Source organism: Embiotoca jacksoni, unplaced genomic scaffold (genome assembly GCF_022577435.1).
Source record: "Embiotoca jacksoni isolate LCO1_2020_lvr unplaced genomic scaffold, fEmbJac1.0.p SCAF_25, whole genome shotgun sequence".
NCBI lineage: Eukaryota > Metazoa > Chordata > Actinopteri > Embiotocidae > Embiotoca > Embiotoca jacksoni.
In genome coordinates this window covers 1,739,936-1,759,254 of record NW_027185376.1, presented here as the reverse complement: position 1 = coordinate 1,759,254, position 19,319 = coordinate 1,739,936, and the positions used below count along the sequence as shown (strand labels likewise).

The following is a 19,319-nucleotide window of genomic DNA, read 5'->3' as shown; positions in this document are numbered from 1 at the left end:
GTCGACGCACGGGGATGACGTACTTTATTTTGGGGCGTTATTTAATTTAATTTTTTTTTTTTTTTTTTTTTTTTTTTTTAAATTATTTCTTTAGCACGGAGCGGTTGAGCTTCAATGTAAAACTGTCTTTTAACCAGTCAGACCGGCTTTTTTCTTTTTTCTTTTTTTCCGGGAAGCTGCCGGAGTTTGTTGCTGTTCGTTTACGTCGCCAGTCGCACGAGCTAGAATGTAGTGACCCCGTGAGCTTTTTTTTTTTTTTTTTCCTTGTTTGTTTTGTTTTTTTTCTTTTTCTCGTATTTGCAATATGAAGAATGGAAGAAGACGACGTTACTATCAGAGAGCAGAATTTTCACAGCCAAGTCCGGGAGTACATCGTAAGTTGAAAAAGGAAAGCGGCTTTAGCGGAGGGCCAGCTGGGCTAACAACGTCCTCTACTCGCACACCAACGGCCAGCAGCTAGCGTTAGCTTCCCCTGTCAGTTTGACTCGGCACTATTTCATTAAAAAGCGTCACTTTTTTTATTTTTATTTTATGTTACATCGACAAAAAACGTTGACATTTGATATCTAGTTAAGTTCCAGGTAAAAAAAACCAAAACAAACAACAACAACAACAACAAAAACAGCGAGTGAAAGGGATAATTTGCTTCCGGTTATACTTTAGTTGATCACTAATATTATTTAAGACAACGTCGTCTTTGGGGATAATTTAAATAGACATGCAAATAAGCCTTGTGGTTCACTGGAAGGATATTTGACTGGGCCGTGGACAAAATGTCCCCGTCCTCTCTGATTTAAGGAGGTGAAATCTGTTTTCTAAATGCCCTATGTATTATTATTTTAATATTCATGCTGCTCAGTTCAAATTGTGTCAAGGTATAATGGTCGTTTTAAATTTGGTTGAGACCAAATTGAAGGTAATATTTGCCAATGCTAGAGGAAGAACAAGTCTTTATTTGTTTGGTGACTATTAGGTGAGATTTGAGCCTGTCGTTGTCCTTCATTGTAAATTATATGGTGGTTAAGACCTACGCTAAAATGTCTTTTATTGATGGGGTTGGATCCTTTTAATAAACTTTATATGTCTTGTATGCAGCGGATCTTCTTTGTGACATGCTGTTTGTTGAGCTTAGTACAGAAGACAAATTGCATTTGTTGCAGTGTAATACTGTCTTTAAAAAAAAGTGTCTACTCGTCTTATACACGTTTTCCCACTGCAACTGCACTTTTGCTGTTTTTAAAAGTCACCTGGCCTCTTGTAAGCACACCGCACAATAAATAACGCAATTAATTGTGCCTGAAAAAAAAAAATAAAAAAAATTTGCTGTTTGCTGATGACGGTGCTTCATAATGACCCGCGTTGTTTTTGTGGTGTCTTGATGTCTACGTGGCTTCGGGGCACTGAAAGTACATAAGTGAAACAGTTTAAGAGGGGGTAATGTTGTCTGGAGTAGGTCTTCTTGATTATACCTGACACACACTTTCGAAAGATAGAAACTATCGAATGTCTCACCGGCAGGCAAGCTCAACATCTCAGTTATAGCTTGCACATTTTGTCCTGATCGTCTCTTTACACCTCTCTCTCGGTATCTCGTATCAACATTCTTCATCTGAGATCCGCCGGCATGATGCTGCAGTACGAGTGTATCATTTCACCTTAATGTCCATGATGGGTCAGCTTATGGATGGATATGTAGAGGTGCTAATGTGCTGATATTTGTTATTATGTGTGCTCGTTTTACAGTCAAGGTTACTCCGGATTGGGCTTAAAGTTCGTAAACATGACTCGGTCGCAAGATGCTTCGCATCTTATTAGATGTGAAACTTGGGGGGGAAACAGTTTCTTCTAAAGTGAGCCCCACTGTAGGTAATGATTGAGAAATTCCACGTCTCGCTTTACCAAGAACATAGAAAATCAGATTACTGTGGGTTTTAGATTAAGGCAGCATGTCATTAGTTTAGTCAGTAATTACATTTCCCCTCGACACCTTGAAACAAGGCTATAACAGTATTATCAGGCTTTCACAGGCTTTTGTAAGCATATCGCTCTGCCCAACCTAACCGACACTATTTTGTTAAACGATTAATGATTTAATGTTATTTTTTTTAATGAAAAATTCAATTTTTTTCAAATTCCTGCTTCTTAAAGGTGAATATTTTGTGGCTCCTATAGCCCTACATGATAATATGCTGACCACCGCACTGCATGAAAACGGACTGATTATCTATTTGCAAAAATAGTCAAAAGGCTAGACCTGAAGAGACGACTCTTAGAAAAAAATGTAATTACTATCCCTCAGCTCCAGCTTGAGTTAATTTATCATAAAGGTGTGAAATACTGAGGCTAAACTGGTTGGGGATGCGTGCAAAAAGTCCCACTTGTTATTACCCGCTTTTTTGAAGGACCACAGAGTGATAAGAAAGCTAGAAGCGGTGGCGTTGACTGGTCTGCTTGAAACTTGCTGTTATCTCCCCCCTCAATGTTGTGTCTTTGCGTCTGTGCCAGTTAATCAGCTCCGCGCACCTGATTGCGTGTTATTCTGGGTTTTGCTCTTTGAGGAGATCGTTTGGCTTGAAGCGGTGTCATCACAGAATTTGTAGCTTGAAACACTCTTTTAATTTGGAAAGGGACTACAAACGATAAGGAAAACAATTTTTTTTTTTTTTTTTTTTTTTTTTTGCTGCAGCTGTCATATAACACCACATCACTCCCCGATCGACTGAGGAGGTTTTCTATTTCTTTTTGTGTCCGTTTGTCTGTTTGAAACGTGTGCGGCTTTGTCTGGCTGAGTCATCTCGTAATCCCAGCTCAGCTGGATGAGTTGTGCGGTGTTGACATGGTGCAAAGTGCTGAAGTGGGAGCTTCTAACATTAGTCCCATCCTGGTCACTGTCACAGTAGAAGAGGGGGATGTGAAATGGGATCTGTCTGTGAGTCCATCCAGCTTGTTTCGAGGCCGGGGTTACATCATTTCATCACCTAATTTTGAGACTACTTTGCATGTTGCGTTGGCCTAATTAGTGTCATCTGACACAAGAAAGCAACGACGCATTTCTCACTTTTCTGCATCATAATCACATACAGTAAAGGAGTCATATTGAACTGCTTAGTACGGATTTGTGCAGCAAGTGAGGGAAAAATACAAATAATTTGATGTTTATTATAAACCTTGTAACTGTAATAAACCACATGTACAGATATTTTGGAACAGCACACCATTATAAAGTTCGTTCAGTCACATTAGAATTTAAACACTCAGGTTTCAGGTAATTGTTCAAGTGACATTTAAAAAAAAAAAAAAAAAAAAAAAAAGTAAGAACAGAAAGAACTTACAGGTTTCAGTTCTTCAAAGATAAATGTTTTTTGTTTTTCTTAACCAATATGTATTTGCTTTTGGACTGTTGGACATTTTAAGATGACGATGGCTATGGGAATTTTAATATGCAGAGAAAACTGCAGATACAGTATTGCTAATGTGCCGATTCACCCCCAGGTCATAATAAATCCTGTATTGAGATTCTTATGTTGTCGTTTCAGATTTGCTTCCTCCTGTTTGCTGTCCTCTACATTGTGTCCTACTGCATTATAACCAGATACAAGCGGAAGACTGGTAAGTGTTTTGTAAAATAGGATCTCTCCCTCAGTGGGAACAGTAATCAGACTGTCTCCGTGAAACCACGACTTGTCTTAAAGCATCTGTAACACTTAAACAGCCGGAACACGTCCGTGGTGGATCTGTTTTCACAGCGGAGATTTGGTTATGCCTCTGTTTATGCCGTGTTTGCTCACAGACAGAGGCCTTCATTGTGTTTAGGCTGAAAGGAAGACATGGCCAAGAAGGCTTTAGGTGTGTGCGTGAGATACCACACCCATGACTGCAGAGCAATCTGCCACAGGGAGTTTTGTGTCAACTTGACCTGTATCCAAACCAAATTGCTTTAGGGGTTGTGGCGCGCAACAGGAATACAATTGATCACATTAAAACTATTAGGTTCATAGTGACATTGCCTGTCCTGTGGAATTTTAACCAAACAATGATGAGTCAAGCAAAGACTGACTATTTAACAAGAGGGTTATTTTTTTTCCCTCTTCTGTATTATCTCTGACTCAGCATTTGAGCTGCAGCAGGTAAAAATTGATGCAATTAAATACCTGACCTGATTTAATAAGGAAAAAAAAAATGGGTAAGAAAACAAAGGAGCCCGGTAAGACGTTATGAACTGTACCCCATCTTCACAGGACAAATATAGTACGTCCAGGTCAACCAGGTTTCCCTCGTCTCATTTTGGAAGTAGACCACTTTGCACCAGAAATCCCCTCTGGAGATTTGAACAGGAGAAAACTAGGCTGCTCTTCCTCACGCCCAGTGGTTTGATAGCCTAAGGTTTTTGCTTACAGTGCAAAGTAATTGTGATATATAATGTAGGATACAATATTCAGTCTAATTTATTCAAAGCTAATATTTGCTTTATGTATCTTTTAGAATTTTCTCTAATTTTGGACTTAAATATTTTCTCTGCTACATACATTTCTTTTGTTATAGACAATACAATAAGAGATAAACTGCTTTATGGATTGTAAAACGTATCATAAGCATAGGTTGGATATTAATTGTTCTAATGAATTTCGGCCTATTGTAAAACAGACATTTTAAAGGAATAATTAGGGGAATGAAGACGTCATGGTTTACATTGTTGTCAAGACAATCAGTAATGCATGTTGGTATCGGCTGATGCAGGTAGAAAATATCAATATTTGACTGGTCTTCAACAACAACAAAAGTCAATGCAGTGTTCTTTTTGTTTTGAATATTATGTGATGTATACAAATGTGGGCCTTATATGACTCGTAGGGTTACTCAGCATCCTAACCTTTGATTGAAGTGGTTTTGTTATCTTTGCAGATGACCATGAGGATGAAGATGCTGTCGTCAACAGAATATCGTGAGTGATGGTCACTTGAGTTCATTCTTTTTTTCCAGATTGATGTTATTTAGAAATTAGCATATGTAAGCAAAGATAGGGAGAGGACCTTAGTCAGCTGTTTGAGGATGGAAAAAAGGGATAAAATACAATAGGTTCAAAATAACTCAATTGGAATTTTACTCATTACAATAATTAATCAATTAGATAATCAACTGAAAATTAATCTACAGCTATTTTGATTCCCTGGGTCCAAGACGTTGCCGTTTTGTTTTCACTATATTTTCACATACTCTCATCCAAACAAGAAATAGATTCATCTATAAAAAAAAATTACAAAAAAATCTGAAGATGAACTGATAATGAAAATAATTAGTACAAATAGTAGTTGCAGCACTATCACTAATAACCAATTACATGAGTTGAAAAAAACAACAACATTAAACTAGTTTCCTTCTTAACACTCTGAATGTGCTACAGATGGCTTCATTAGATAGAACTCGTATCACATGCCACTCCAGTCCGTGCAGAATTACACATCCCACTGAGAGCATGACAGCTGTTTAGTTCCAGTCGGGGAAAATGTCACCTGAGGGTCCTGCATGATAACAGAAAGCGTTTCAGACTAACAAGCTTCTTCAGTGATAGGGTGAAGTGGTGACTTTGTGGCAGCCCACTGAGCAGATGGTCACTCCCCTGGGCCCAATGTGGACAGCCACGTCCTCTGCATCTCTACAAATTGCAGGCTGCGGAAGAATAGCCAGTCGGTGTCTTTTGTTGCGTGACCGGGGCAGAGGTGGATGAAGTGAGGAGTAGAAGGATGATTTAAAAGAATACAGATTGGCCATGAGCCTGCTGGCAATCCGGTGCTATTTAAGTGGTCACTGTCACTAAATAAGTAAATTTATCACTTGCTGTTGGCTATTAATTGCTGTAAAGCAAGTGACTCTTTTGAAATATAGGCTGTAATCCAGAATTAATGCTTTTGTAATTATGTAAGCAATGGCTTCAATCTTGTTTGAAATAAATGTTGATATTCTACATGCTGTGTTTTCCCTAGGTGGACGTTTTGGGGAGGAGGGAGGGGGAGTTGTGCTAACCCAAATAAGTGCAATATAACAGAGCATGCAGTCCGGTACAAACAAACATATGTAATTTTGCTCCAAACCTTGCCTATATTGGTGTTGCAGAGCCACGAGTATTGCCTCTCTGACTGTCGGGGGGGCTTCAGTTGTCTCAGCAGGGCGGGGCGGGGCTACTAGTACGATCAGCAGCGGAACTTTTAATGTTAACATTCTCGCTACTGTCACCAGATTCAAGTTGGGTGCGTTTTAAAACAAAAAAAACAAAAAAAACAAACATATTTTGACCTGAATTTCAGATGTTCGAGTCCGGCGTCTGTCCATTGACAAATTAATCTTGTTGGCCTTTATTACAGTTATATCACACTTTGAATGCACTTACATTAACGCAATGTGTAGTTGTTGTCAACTGGAGTAACGTTATTCACCTGCCTCTCCTTTGCTGCGCTGTGTGTGTGTGTGTGTGGCGTTGAGCCCTGTATGAAACAGAGAGCAGAGGACAGAAATTAGCGCCACTATCAGTGACAGTAGTAAACATATTAGAGACTCTGACACCGAGCTGTCTTCTGATTGCGAAATATTTCTGCTCCTCAAAGAAAGTAAACATCTTCCAACATGTTTGGAGTAACATTGACTAGAATTAACTCTTTAATGTCAGAATCAGTAGATGTGCACATAGATTAGGTAAATAACAGAAATCAAATATTTTGTTTTTCTTTGGGGCTGGGAAAAGCACTGGCCTGTATTATTTTTTTTTTGTCTTGACCAGTCCTAACACTAACACTTGTTTGTGTGTGTGTGTGTGTGTGCGTGTGTCTGATGCCATTTGCAGATTGTACTTGTGCACCTTCACCCTGGCAGTGTCGGGTGGTGCCGTCTTCCTACTGCCTTTCTCAATCATCAGTAATGAGATCCTCCTCTCCTTCCCCAAAAACTATTACATTCAGTGGCTCAATGGCTCCCTCATTCACGGTCAGTGGTACTCACAGTGCAAGCCTGTTTATTAATTTTTTAAACACATTTTCTCTCCATGTCTTGACCTTTGTCTTCTGATTGCGAAATAGTTCTGCTCCTGAAAGAAAGTAAACATCTTCCAACATATTTGGAGTAACATTGATTAGAATTAACTCGTTAATGTCAGAATCAGTAGATGTGTTGATTCATATTGTTTGTAAATTGCAATGGACTCCAACAAGTCCATGCTGACTGATTTTTTTTTTAATTTTTTTAATTTTTTTTTAAGAATGTGCACAACACAAACATGAAACATTTTGCAACTGACATTACATTAGATTACGATGCTCTTTTCTTTTTTTTTTTTAGAGCTGAAGTATCATGGGTTCCTAATTCTCCAGAATATTTTTTTTTAAATGAGTGCAAACTGTGATTAAGCCAAGTAATGAATATAATATGATAAGATATTTAAATTCTATATTACATATGTATTTTGTTGACTTCTTTTAGTTTTTGATAATGGATAAATCACCAGCCACAGCTGCTGGTAGTTGAAAGAAACCAATTTGTTTCCCTGAATATAACCTCAAACCATTTCAGTCTGTTTCATCTGCAGTATCAATACATATCAGAGCATGTGCATTTTTTCTCTCTGTCATTCCTGCAGAGTCTGTGTTGATTCTCAACTCTGTTAATAAGGCTGTTGAGTGTTCCAATGTCCACCAGGTGGCAGTAGAGTCCGTGATTTAGAAATAGCCATTAAGACACTTGACAGATAACCCTGTGCTGGCACCTCACTGCAGGAGCTACTTTAAAATAGTATGGGAAAACATGTTTGTGGATCATGAGCCTGAATAAATGGTCACATTGTCACTTGAAGCATAGACATGACTTATTATATATTATTTGTGTACTCTCATATGTTTTGTTTCTGCAGGTCTGTGGAACCTGGTGTCGCTCTTCTCCAACCTTTGCCTCTTTGTCCTGATGCCCTTTGCCTATTTCTTTTTGGAGTCTGAGGGATTTGCAGGATCGAAAAAGGTACAAATCATCAGTCTTTATTCGTTTTCCGTTACTTTCCGACTGTCCTAAGGGGTTTGGTAGAGTATTTATATTAATGATTGTTTGTTTTCTTTTAAAAGATTTTCGTAGTGCGGTGTTGTTGTGTTTGTAGGATGACCGGTTATTGTCAAGAAAGCATTAGAAGTTACACAAAATGATTTCGGCAATTTGCTGGGCTTTTAAAATCTGGAACAAACTTAAAAAAATCACACAAAAAAAAAAAAAATCACCAAAAGTTTGAAGTACTGCATCGTGATGTTTTATAACGCTCTACTCTGAGGGGCAAATAAACAATCCGTCTGGAAAGGGATGTTTTTCCTCTCTTTTCGTGTATTTGAATGCTTTGCAAGAGGTTTCCTCTTAACAACCAGAGCAGCAGCAGCAGCAGCAGGTGCCGAGTCCTTGCCCTCTCCCTGACTCACGCCACTGACCGCAACTGCCACCGCAGAAAGCTCATTAACTATGAAAGTCTGAATCTGGTCTTCGCCCAGTGCCACATCCTGACAAACCCTTTCAATAAGGCCATAGGCTGCAAACGCTTCAACACTGCTGCATCGGCCCCACTGATTTAAAGCCTGATTCCTTGTCACCCCCTCCCCAGCCCCCTAAAATAAAACTTCAAAAGGACAGGCTAATAATCGAGTTGTAAGGCTCAGCGAACTTCCTCGTTTAATTGATTACCCCCCTCCGACCCCTCCCCAAAAAAAAGGCTGGGGGGCTCGTGTTCCAAAAGTCCATAAAGTCGCAGCAACATGACAGCACAATAGAGCCTTGCAAAATGGAGGGGGAAAGATTTACTTTTAATACACCTCTATCCTGTGTCACAGTTTGAAACCTTTCTGGTTTATGTCCCTCCTGGCAAAAGCACATAAAAATTAGTCTGTACTGTAGCGTATAGCCAGTTCTTTTCTTCCTCAGCCCACTAATTTGTTTCGGTTGGATTTCTTCAGTAGAGGGCAGGCCCTGATGTGTAGGAAGCAGGATGAGGGCCTCTTTCACATTTCTCCTTTTTGTTCTTTTTCATTTCACCAAGACTGTTTCTTGCTACGTAGCTTCCATAAATTTGTGTGGAGGAAGCACTGTTCAGTGTTGAGCTGCACTTTCAGGTATATATATTGTGTGTGTGTGTGCGCGCGCTAAGGAAGGGGTGGGGGGGTGGGGTGGGGAAGGGAAGGGAAGGGAGGACTCCTGTTTCACCCAAAAAACTGAGCTGCCTGCTGAGTGAATCATACAGCAGACAGCAAGAAGAATGTAAAATACAGATCAGAGATTTAAAAAAAAAAAAAAAAAAGTGATATTATCCCTTTATCCAATCACACCATTAGACCACAATGTCATAAGGTTTTATGTGGCGTTTTAACCTCCTGGGCTGTTATGTTATGTTATGTTATGTTATGGCACTGCGAGGTCTCTTTGACTGCGGAAATGAAGTGAATGATGAATTTCGCTACTAACATTGTAAGTCAGCCTTTTCATGTGGCCGTGTTTACTTTTGACGATGTACTAAAAGACGCCAACAGAATAAAGATGGAAATGTGGATGTTATTTTTTTTCTTAATGTGTTTTTTTTTTTTTTTTTTTTTTTTTTTTTTTATGCTCAACTCTTTAGCGGCTCTGTCACTTGAGTGATTCATAGGGGAACAAATTGTCCAAATTGTGGATGTATCAGAGTGACTTAGGGTCCTGATGTCAGATGTTATGATCCAGCTTTATTTGCTGCTGTAAAATGTCTCCCACTTTACTGCCGCGTTCTCAAATCTTTGCAGAAGAGCTGCATCACCGACGCCACTAAAGGTCTTTTTAGGTTCGGATCATATTTAGAGACCTCTCTACTGTGGTGTGTTTATGCTGTTGCATCTCGCATATGAATAATATACTAGATACTACTTTAAATTGTTGTGGTATATTGAAAGCGTTGGCATACAACCGTGTTCTTTGGAGGCTTTATAAAGCCCAATATAGCATTAATGTCACTTGGCTGTGTTTTAGTTGTCTCACCACTACCAGTCGATGGCATTGTAATGATGACAGCCATCCATGTCATCCTTATTGAGATGATCAGAATGTTCCAACAAAGACTGGGAAGACATCAGTACCAGCCTTTGTTCTGTCTTCTATTTATTTCACGGGACTTAAATCATCCAAATAATTACATATGATGAGTATAAAATCTTGAAGCTATATTTACTCAAAAACATTTAGATCAAGGTAAGAAAGTGTTGACAGTGACAACTTCCTGGTCTATTTTTAGCTTGGTCTATTGTAGCACTACCTTCAGATGTTTCTTTAACTCCAGCTAAGACCAGAGCCTGAGTTAGTTACAATTATTGTAAGTTGTATGCAAAATTTTCTAATAATTTATTCCTTAACGCGGGTTTTGTGGGAAGAGACCATATAAATTGTGGAAACTATGCTTCCCAGTGAATAGTCTTTCGGTCTTAGCCTCAGTATTGAAATGTGTTTGATCCTGAAACGAGTTGGAACGAGTCTGACCCCCTGACTGACCCAGCAAAGGGCCAACAGGTTTCATCTGGTAGTTAAAGAAACTCCTCATCAATCTCATCCTAAGCCCTAACCCGCCGATGATGAGAAGTGTGTTTATTGTGGAGGAGGAGGAGGGAAAGGAGGAGGAGGGGAGAGAAAACGTCTCGCCGAGCAAACCCGTGTGGTGTTACTAAGATACTCCTCTTTGTTGGAGCTCCACAATAGGGCCCTGGATATTTATTTCAAATCTCCTGCACATGCAGACATTTTTCCCAGGGCTTCTTTCGGGCAGGGCCAGCCGGAGAATATAAAGTGGTGTTTACATACCTTCCTTTAAGGTCACAATGTCTCCCTAAAGCCGCCTGTTACAATGTTCGTTACCATGGCGACATATTAGTTTGAGCTGGGAATTTTAAAAAGAAGAGGCAAGATTTTCCCCTCCTCTCGTGACTCAGTTTTTTTTTAAGGTGAAAAGTTGTGAAACTTAACTGATTCCGTACCAGACTTTTAGTTGTTTTTGCCAATTTTATTGCAAGATATCATCTATCAATCTTGAGTTACACCATTTCACTGACAGGACTTTTAAGTAGTTTAAAGTATTTTGTTGATGGGCTACTCGGTGTAGGTTGAGACTACTTTTGCTCGAGAAAAGTTTGGTAACAGTCATTTATTATTTGAACACTTATCAGTCTGGCAACTTTCTGTAATCAAAACAAGATGTTGTCACTGTAGGATGGCAGCTAAGACCGCCAAACATTTGAAAGTACTAAACTACAAAGTACTCATCGGAATCAGTAATCGACTTGTCAATTTTTTGTTGTTGTTCGAACGATACGACTTGATGCCAATCATTTTCCATGCTCTTGTGTCATTGGGGCTTTATTAAGAAGTCTTATGAGTCTTTAGAAGTTCATTGTACAGCTTTACAGGGGAGTGTCCCTCTCCTCTGCTTTCTGTCTTTGACACGGTCCCTGCACTGTGGCCGACTGGTTGAAGGATTCGCTAATAAGGTCCCTGAGCATCTGGCATGTCTTTAGCAAAGAGGGCAGTCATTTTTTTTTTTTTTTTTTTTTGGCTACAGAGTGAAAAGGACCCTGCCCCCTTCCTCACTTATTACACTCTTGGCCCTTGTTGCACACGTCCCTGACAGTGAGCAGAAGGATGGTCCGTGGGATGATCTCTGCCACCACCTGCTGACCTGCTACGGATTGATGGCAGCAACTAGGAAGCTCCTGCGTCACCTAACTCTCTTCCTTTATATCTGATTCAATCACTTTTTTTTTTTTTTTTTTTGTTTTTTTGTTAAACAGCCCTGCACCTTCACAAATATCTTCTCTCACTCTCTCACACTTGTCCGCCGTTGCATTCGGCTTCCGGAGGTGAACTCAGTCAGTTGAAACACTACATCAAAGACAGTGGCAGCTTGTGTTTTAGTTTGTCTGCAGCACAAGCTAAGAAAAAAAAAGCTTGTGAACTGTTTCCAGGCCCTCTGCGGCTTTGTGTAATTGGGTGGATTTGAAGGTTGATTTACTCGTGTGTGTGTGTGTGTGTGTGTGTGCGTGTACACATGAATTCATGCGTGTTTGTTTGCTGCTGCATATGAAGCAGTTACTTGTCTCTCTGGCCACTACACGCATTTCTTGGAAATCTCTCCAGTCTTGTAGGAACAAAGCTGCCGTTAACCAGCCCCTCACTCGAAGTCGGTGTGACGATCGGGGGATGCTGAATATTTCAGAGCTGCTATATTTAGAGGTAGTTACACATTTAGAAAGGCAAGAATAGAAACTTTCAGCGGGCACTCTGGATGCCAGGGCTCAGGTCTTTTTTTTTTTTTTTTTTCGCTCTCTCTAACTCTCTCCCTTCACCAGTTGACAATTTTATCTTTGATCAGCGATGATGACATCGTTGAATTTTCCTATTTTTAAACTATAGCTGTTTTCTTACCTTTCGTGCTGAGGAAGAAAAAGCTAAACGTTTCCACTGCGAGATTACATGCAGACGGAACTTTCAATGTGCAATGTCATGCATGTGAACGGATCAATGGAACTAATCAGGCCTCGCAGTTCAGTGTCCTCTTTCTCTTGTTTAGCCAAATCGGGTCTGACACCGTGGATTGTTCTGTCCTGTTTTTGAAGCGTACTGTTTTGAATGATTCTATTGATCCACGTGGATCATCCTCTGCACGCAGGAGCAGTGGGCAAGACGCACACTGCGACACTCAGGGTTCCTTTGCCAGTGCTTTGGTCGGGGTTAGCGACGGGAGTATTAACCCGAACGCGTCTTTTGAATCCGGGGAGAAACTCCACACGGAAACTGGGACGGCTGGGAAGGGGGTTCGACCCCGGGGCCTTCTCGCTGTTGGGAAACGGCGCTAACCGCCGTGCCGCCATTTTCTCCGAGCAAGGGAAGAACCGGGGATGGGTAGTAAGGGAGGTGACAAGCATTGCCTTTGCCCTAAATGATCTGAATGGGTAATGATTTGAGTCTTATAAATGATTGAGAGACCTATCTAAAGGGAATACACCTTCGGCATAGCATGGGCAGCTTGTTAAGGTGGACTGGTGCGCTTGAGCGGACGCGCGTCCTGCCTGCGGGTTCTGCTCGTCCTGATGCATCCTTAAGAGAGCGCGTGTGGGACGTGGCTGAAGTCCCTGAAAGCATTCCTCTCTCACCTCTCTTACCTCTGGGGAACGAGATGCGCTCAGACGTCGACTCCTCTCCTCCACCAGTCTCTCTCTGTGGTTCCCTCTCTTCATTTCTCTCTCTCTCTCTCTCTCTCTCTCCTCCTTCCATCTCCTGTATTCGGTGGGGTTGAGTGCCCCCCCCCCCCCCCCCCCCCCCCCACACACACACACACACACTGCCCGGTTGAACTGGGCTGCGAGATGCTTGATTGCAGCATCCTGCTAATACAGTCCGGGTCTGCGGGTGTACATAAGAGCACGAGACAGTCAGCAAAATTCACGTCTATGGCAGATCCGTGGATTCATTTCTTGTGCGTTGTTCTGCATTGAGTGGTACATTCATCGTTGGTTTATGGCGTAACAGCAAATACGCACACACGGCTCCCTTATCTTATGTTACCAGTGTGATGTTTCTGTTAATGTTATGTATTTATCCATAATATTTCACTCTGATTTTTTTCGGTTTTATTTCATGCTGACTAAAGGTTCTACCCCCTCTAACGTTACCTGTCAATGGCTGCAGTGTCCACCTCGGCCACACTGGGGCACTCCAGACCCTGCCCACTTCCCTTTATGCAGTGCTAGAAAATTCTACACTCACTCACTGAGGCTTTTCCAGAATAAGATTGGAAGAGGATAGCAAAAGGATGCTAGAGGGGATTTTCACCGCTGACAGTGAATAAAATCTGGGAATAAACTGAAAATATTACTGTAGACTGAATAGGTCAGTGACAGTGTGTAGACATTCAAATGATCAAATATATCTGTGAGTCATGCATACATATACAACAGCGTATCGTAAAAGAGCTTGAGAGAGTTATACAGGACTACTAATGTAAAGACTTGAAATGCAGCTGCGGAAGGACAGGTGGTTTCCAATGGTGCCGAGGAACTAAGAACTGAGACTTGTTTGATTTAATCTCCAGAATTAAAACCATTTCCACTTTATAAAGCGGCCTAATGATTAACAGGGGCAACTTTCAAAGGGAAACCCCCTTCATGTACCTGTTGGCAAATACTGAACAGCAACCACAGAGCCATTATGTTAGCTGGTAACAAATTGCTCATATGTACCCAATTTAAACAGCGCTCCGAAAAGCAGAGCGCCCCCTTGTTATCCCGCGCCTGGTAGCCTACCTACCATGTGTATGAGAGCGCCTATCTATCTTACAGTGCAAGGCAATTCGGCTCTCCGACTGGCGGGGAGGGGGTGGGAGGTTATGGAAACTGTGTGAACAGGTAGAGGAGGACTTTATTAACCACTCAGCAGTTTGTGACCCGGAAAACCCAAATTACCCCAAAACCCTCTCGTCTGCGCGGGCCAGGACATGACCGTGGTGCTAAGGGAGCTCCTAATCGGCCCCAGATGGGAGGTCTGCTCTTGATCGCAGACAGTAGCTGACCCAGCCAGGCTTCATGCTCCTTACAGCACCCCCGCCCGCCCCAACACACACACACACACACACACACACACACACACACACCCCCCATCCTCTTTTTTTAATTTCACCTCTGCCACCACCAGCGCCCGTTAGACCGATTTTATAGACCACAATATGTGTATATAAAAGAGCTGTTTTACACAGGAATCCATGGGAGCGTTTATGTCATCTTTGTGTGCTGTGAATGGAAATGATGCTGTTTAGTACGAGTGAGGCAGGATGGGGGGAGGAAGGTAACTACTTGTAAAAAAAAAAAAAAAAAAAAGAATCTTGTTTGGTGTTTAAAATTGGTTTTGAAATGTAAGGAATACCTTCTACTCGTTTTTAAAAAAAAATAATTTATGTGCAGTCCAGACCATATCAAGTATTGGATGGTTAAACGTTATTTCTTTAAGTTCTGTGCTCTAGTACATTACATTTGAAATTAAAGAATGAAAGCTGAGTGTCAGCTTTATTTTGAGTAGGTTTACATCAATTTAGAAGGAACTGTGCGGGAGGTGCTGTACATTTTACACATAGTGCCCTAAGTTTAGCGGTTAAAAAGTAAGTGGACAGATTGACATGAATAAACCATCACGGAGAAAACAATTTGCGGTCAACGAGTGACTGAAGTCTTGGACAGATCAGGTGTGTCATGTCTTCCCCGGTCGTGCTTTCACTGCAGCTACATTCAGCTCTTGGTTGTTTTTTTTTTTTGTAGGATTGGTCTGACTTGAGTTTGGTATTCAGCAAGTGTAATGCAGTGACAAACCAAATACTTTTGATATTTCTCTGATAGACTGTGATCTCCTTCACCTGCAACGGGACCTTTTCACTCAGTCCAAATGGCATCACTCTCATCAACTCCGAGCCTTGTGTTTTTTTTCGTAAACAAATATTGAAGCAACACGCAGCTGCCCAAGAAACATGACTTTTGAATCCTGGCAATTTGGTCACTACATTCAACAAAGCGGCTTTATATTGCGCATAGTTGTTTCATTTTGGATGTAAACCTACTTAAATCAAAGTTGGACTTGTCGTGATAGAAATTTGAACTTGAATTGGAAGCGTTTTGTTAACTGACTTCTTTGTTTTCCATCAGGGCATCAGGGCACGGATTTTGGAGACCTTTGTGATGCTCTTCCTGCTGGCTCTGCTCATTCTGGGAATTGTGTGGGTGGCGTCAGCCCTCATTGACAATGATGCGGCCAGTATGGAGTCGTTGTACGGTACGTTTCTGAAAGATTCTGCTTCATTTGTGATTCTAAATCTCTTGTTGTATTTTCAAATGAATAGTTTTACAATGTGGGAAATACATGTTCACTTTTGGAGTGTTGGATGAGAAAAATGATACCACTCATGTCTGTGCAGTAACTGTAAAACTTCAGCCGTGAGCTAGTTAGCATAGCGTGGAAGCTGGAATAGGACACTGAAGCTTCACTCATCATTGAAGTTCAAAAATATACTTGTTAGCACCTCTAAAGATCATAATCAACACATTCAATCCTGACTGTTAATCCTCTTAACAAATTCAAATGTTAAAAAAAGTATTTTTTTTTTTTTCCTGTAGTTGCATACAGGAACAATTTATAGTATTTACCAAAATGTTAAACTATTCCAAAGTCCATGTTTTGCTGAATGACACTTTTTTCTTTTCTTTTCTGTAGATCTTTGGGAATTCTACCTACCGTACCTCTATTCCTGTATATCTCTGATGGGAGGACTGCTTTTACTAAGTAAACCATTTAATTTAATCCCATACTCACTGAAGCAAACAGATTATCATGGCTGTTATGGTGTTAAACTACCCTCAGTCAGTTTGCTTCATTGTGGCTAAACACACAAGCTGATCATGCTGTTTCCTGTCTTCTATGTAGTGTGTACTCCCGTGGGATTGTCCAGGATGTTCACCGTCATGGGCCAGTTACTGGTGAAGCCAACTGTAAGTAATCACTTGTATGAAGTGTTTACATGGTTGATTTATAAGTGTTAAACGTTTAATGAACAGTTTTTCATTCCGATTTTTAAAGCTCTTGAATTATTCTGAAAGTCTACAGGCTTGAACTTTAACAGCGTCCGACCTGAAGCCACTTTGCTCCTCCGTTCGTAAAGATGTCTCAGTCGACCATTTAAATGCACGACAGAGGACTACAAATACATCACCAACTCATCCTCCCATCTGCCATCGCTCCAGTCCCACTTTGGGCCTAATTATAACCCATTTTAACTCTTCCTACTCTCTGCTCCCTCCCCTTCAGATCCTCGAGGACCTGGATGAGCAGATTTACTGCATCCATTTGCAGGAGGAAGCCCTTCAGAGGAGATTAAACGGTATGTCTGTGGGAGACGTGTTGGCACATTATAGGGGAGGGGAGGGGCTGGCTGCCCTATTGGGTGTGATGGAGCAGGCCACACTGGAATCAATTAGCATTGAAAATTTAGCCAGGCGCGCGCACGCACACGCACACGCACACGCACACGCACACAGACGGACATTCACAAAAATTCACACTCACTTGACACACTGGCTTGTTCCCTAACACGGTCTTACTATCATAACTTTCGGCTAAAGGCCAAAGCAGCAGCCATATTTCATGTTTAGCAAGTTTTTCCTGAGGATCCATTTAAGACGGTCCAGTTCCACCGTCACTGCCGGCGAAATGATTGCTTCATTTCATGTCAGGCCTGGAATCGAAGCCTGTTTAATGGGATGGAAATTAAATCTTTCACACAAACTTTTGGCTCTGTGCTGCGGACATTAAAGAGCAGCAACTTTTTTCAACGACCTCTGAAAGATGAACAGGGCCTCTTTGGGGCACAAGATGAAAGTTTCAAGAGTTTAAGGATGGTGAAGACATTATTTTTTTAGCCTGCATTTCCTTTTGATGACCGGCCCTCTGTGTTCCCAAATTCCTTGTTTGACGTTGAATAATCTAAAAAAGCAGGAAGTATTTCGGCCAGCTTCCAAAACCTACTTTAATATTAACTCAAGCACGAAACCAAGTGTACAGATGCGAGTAAATGAAGAGGACGTGCGTCCTTTCAAACCAGGGAGGTAAGAGAGATCACTCCCCGATAACGCATGTTTTCGAATGCTACACCGGCCACCTCCATAGACTGCCACCAATGCGTACAGATTCTTCGGCCTCCTTCCACACGGCCCTGCTTTGAACTAAGAGATTGAATAATTGTAATCTGTTCCTCATCATCTTCATCTACTGTTTGATCTTTACAAGTCACTGTGAGGCAAAAAAAAATAAAAAAAAATAACAGTGGTCAACTTCTCCATGTGTGCACCCACCGAGGCCAAGCTGCAGTTCATTTTTTCCTGTTTAAAGAGGTGGGAATTAGAGGCGAGTTGTTCAGCGGAGGTTAAACCATCGTGAATGTTTTCATGCACATGCTGTATGCACATGCAAATACTCATTGTTCATGCTCATACGTAGGTGACACTGAAGGCTCGACTGGTGTTCCTTTGATCTGCTGAGAGCATTAAGTGGAAGGCAGTTCAGGAACAGTTCACAGGACACACTCCAGGGACGACAAATGTTGTCTCCTTGCTTCACCTGTGTCCGCTCTGCATCAAGCTTCTCTAAAACATTTCCCTGAAACCCAGTTTGTGTTTGTAGATGTGGACTGTTGAGCCTCATCAGTTGATGCATTTATGTTTATTTACTTGTCTGGACCTTTGTTGTCCTCCCTCCACATGCAATTGGCTATTTGCAATGACATGTTGAGAGTTTAAATCTTGCGGATCAGTGCATTATGGTCTAAACGGGCTCATTAGCCGTGTGGGTTTGCTTTCCTGGTAAAGAGCACGACGAGCCTGATAAGTGAAATATTTAGAGACATGCCCTGAAAATGTCCAGAAAAGCTACGGATACTTAACTTACGGGAAACTCATTTGCACACTACACACCCTTCCTGTATTAAGTCTTATGAAATCAAAAAAATACTAAATTTGTAAATCTACCAGACAGAGTAGGTTATTGGTTATTAGAGCGGCAACAATTTGTCAATAAATTAATTATGTTATTATTATTTTATTTTTTTTACCAGTTTCTGATCAGGTACACGGTGTCTCTTTACTGCTGCTCAGAACTCAGTTTCAAGTGAATGCGTCATAAGAGTAATGATGCACCAGGTCATAAACAGCATCATTTATTGGTAGGGATGCACTGATCTGATGCAGTTTATTGATATCTGTGCCAATCCTGATTTCACTAACGAAACAAGCTATTTTTCTTGACATGATAAAGCCACAGTTTGCCAATTTGTAAAATATCCTGTTTCCACTATAGGTCGCATTGCTTTAGTCAAAGAAGGCTCTCAGTTCAGTTGTTAAGTTCCACGTCAATCCCTGGAATCGTGTTACGCCACATAAAATTGGATCTCAATCTGTGGTCGGTATTTGCCGACACAAAAGTTAAAAGTATCGAAATCATACAGAGAGAAAACTGTGGGATCCTAATTTTAAGACGTGGCAGCTACTTAAGATCATGTATATTTGAGATGAATCCTCCCTGCTGGAGGAAACTTGTACTCGTGCCTGAAAGCGTTTAGGCTGTCGGCGTAAATTGGCCCGTGTTATATATGACTTCAACAGTTAAGCTGGCAGCAGTACATAAATATACTTTGCTGCAGTACGAGCAATGCGATGCACACACTTGTACAGACTCTCCCCTCAAGACCCCGATCTGCTGAAAGCGGA

General features: G+C 41.1%; 1 protein-coding gene across 1 annotated transcript in view; it reads left to right on the top strand.

The window, feature by feature from the left end:
• Window positions 1–113: 113 nt before the first annotated feature.
• lmbr1 (limb development membrane protein 1) overlaps window positions 114–19,319 on the top strand; it is a 34,191-nt gene continuing 14,985 nt past the window's right edge. The window contains exons 1-9 of the mRNA XM_069159528.1: window positions 114–374; window positions 3,537–3,609; window positions 4,903–4,942; window positions 6,836–6,975; window positions 7,895–7,998; window positions 15,711–15,837; window positions 16,276–16,344; window positions 16,486–16,550; window positions 16,867–16,939. Coding sequence (XP_069015629.1) covers window positions 312–374; window positions 3,537–3,609; window positions 4,903–4,942; window positions 6,836–6,975; window positions 7,895–7,998; window positions 15,711–15,837; window positions 16,276–16,344; window positions 16,486–16,550; window positions 16,867–16,939 — 754 coding nt within the window. The 5' untranslated portion in view covers window positions 114–311. The remainder of the gene's footprint in view (window positions 375–3,536; window positions 3,610–4,902; window positions 4,943–6,835; window positions 6,976–7,894; window positions 7,999–15,710; window positions 15,838–16,275; window positions 16,345–16,485; window positions 16,551–16,866; window positions 16,940–19,319) is intronic.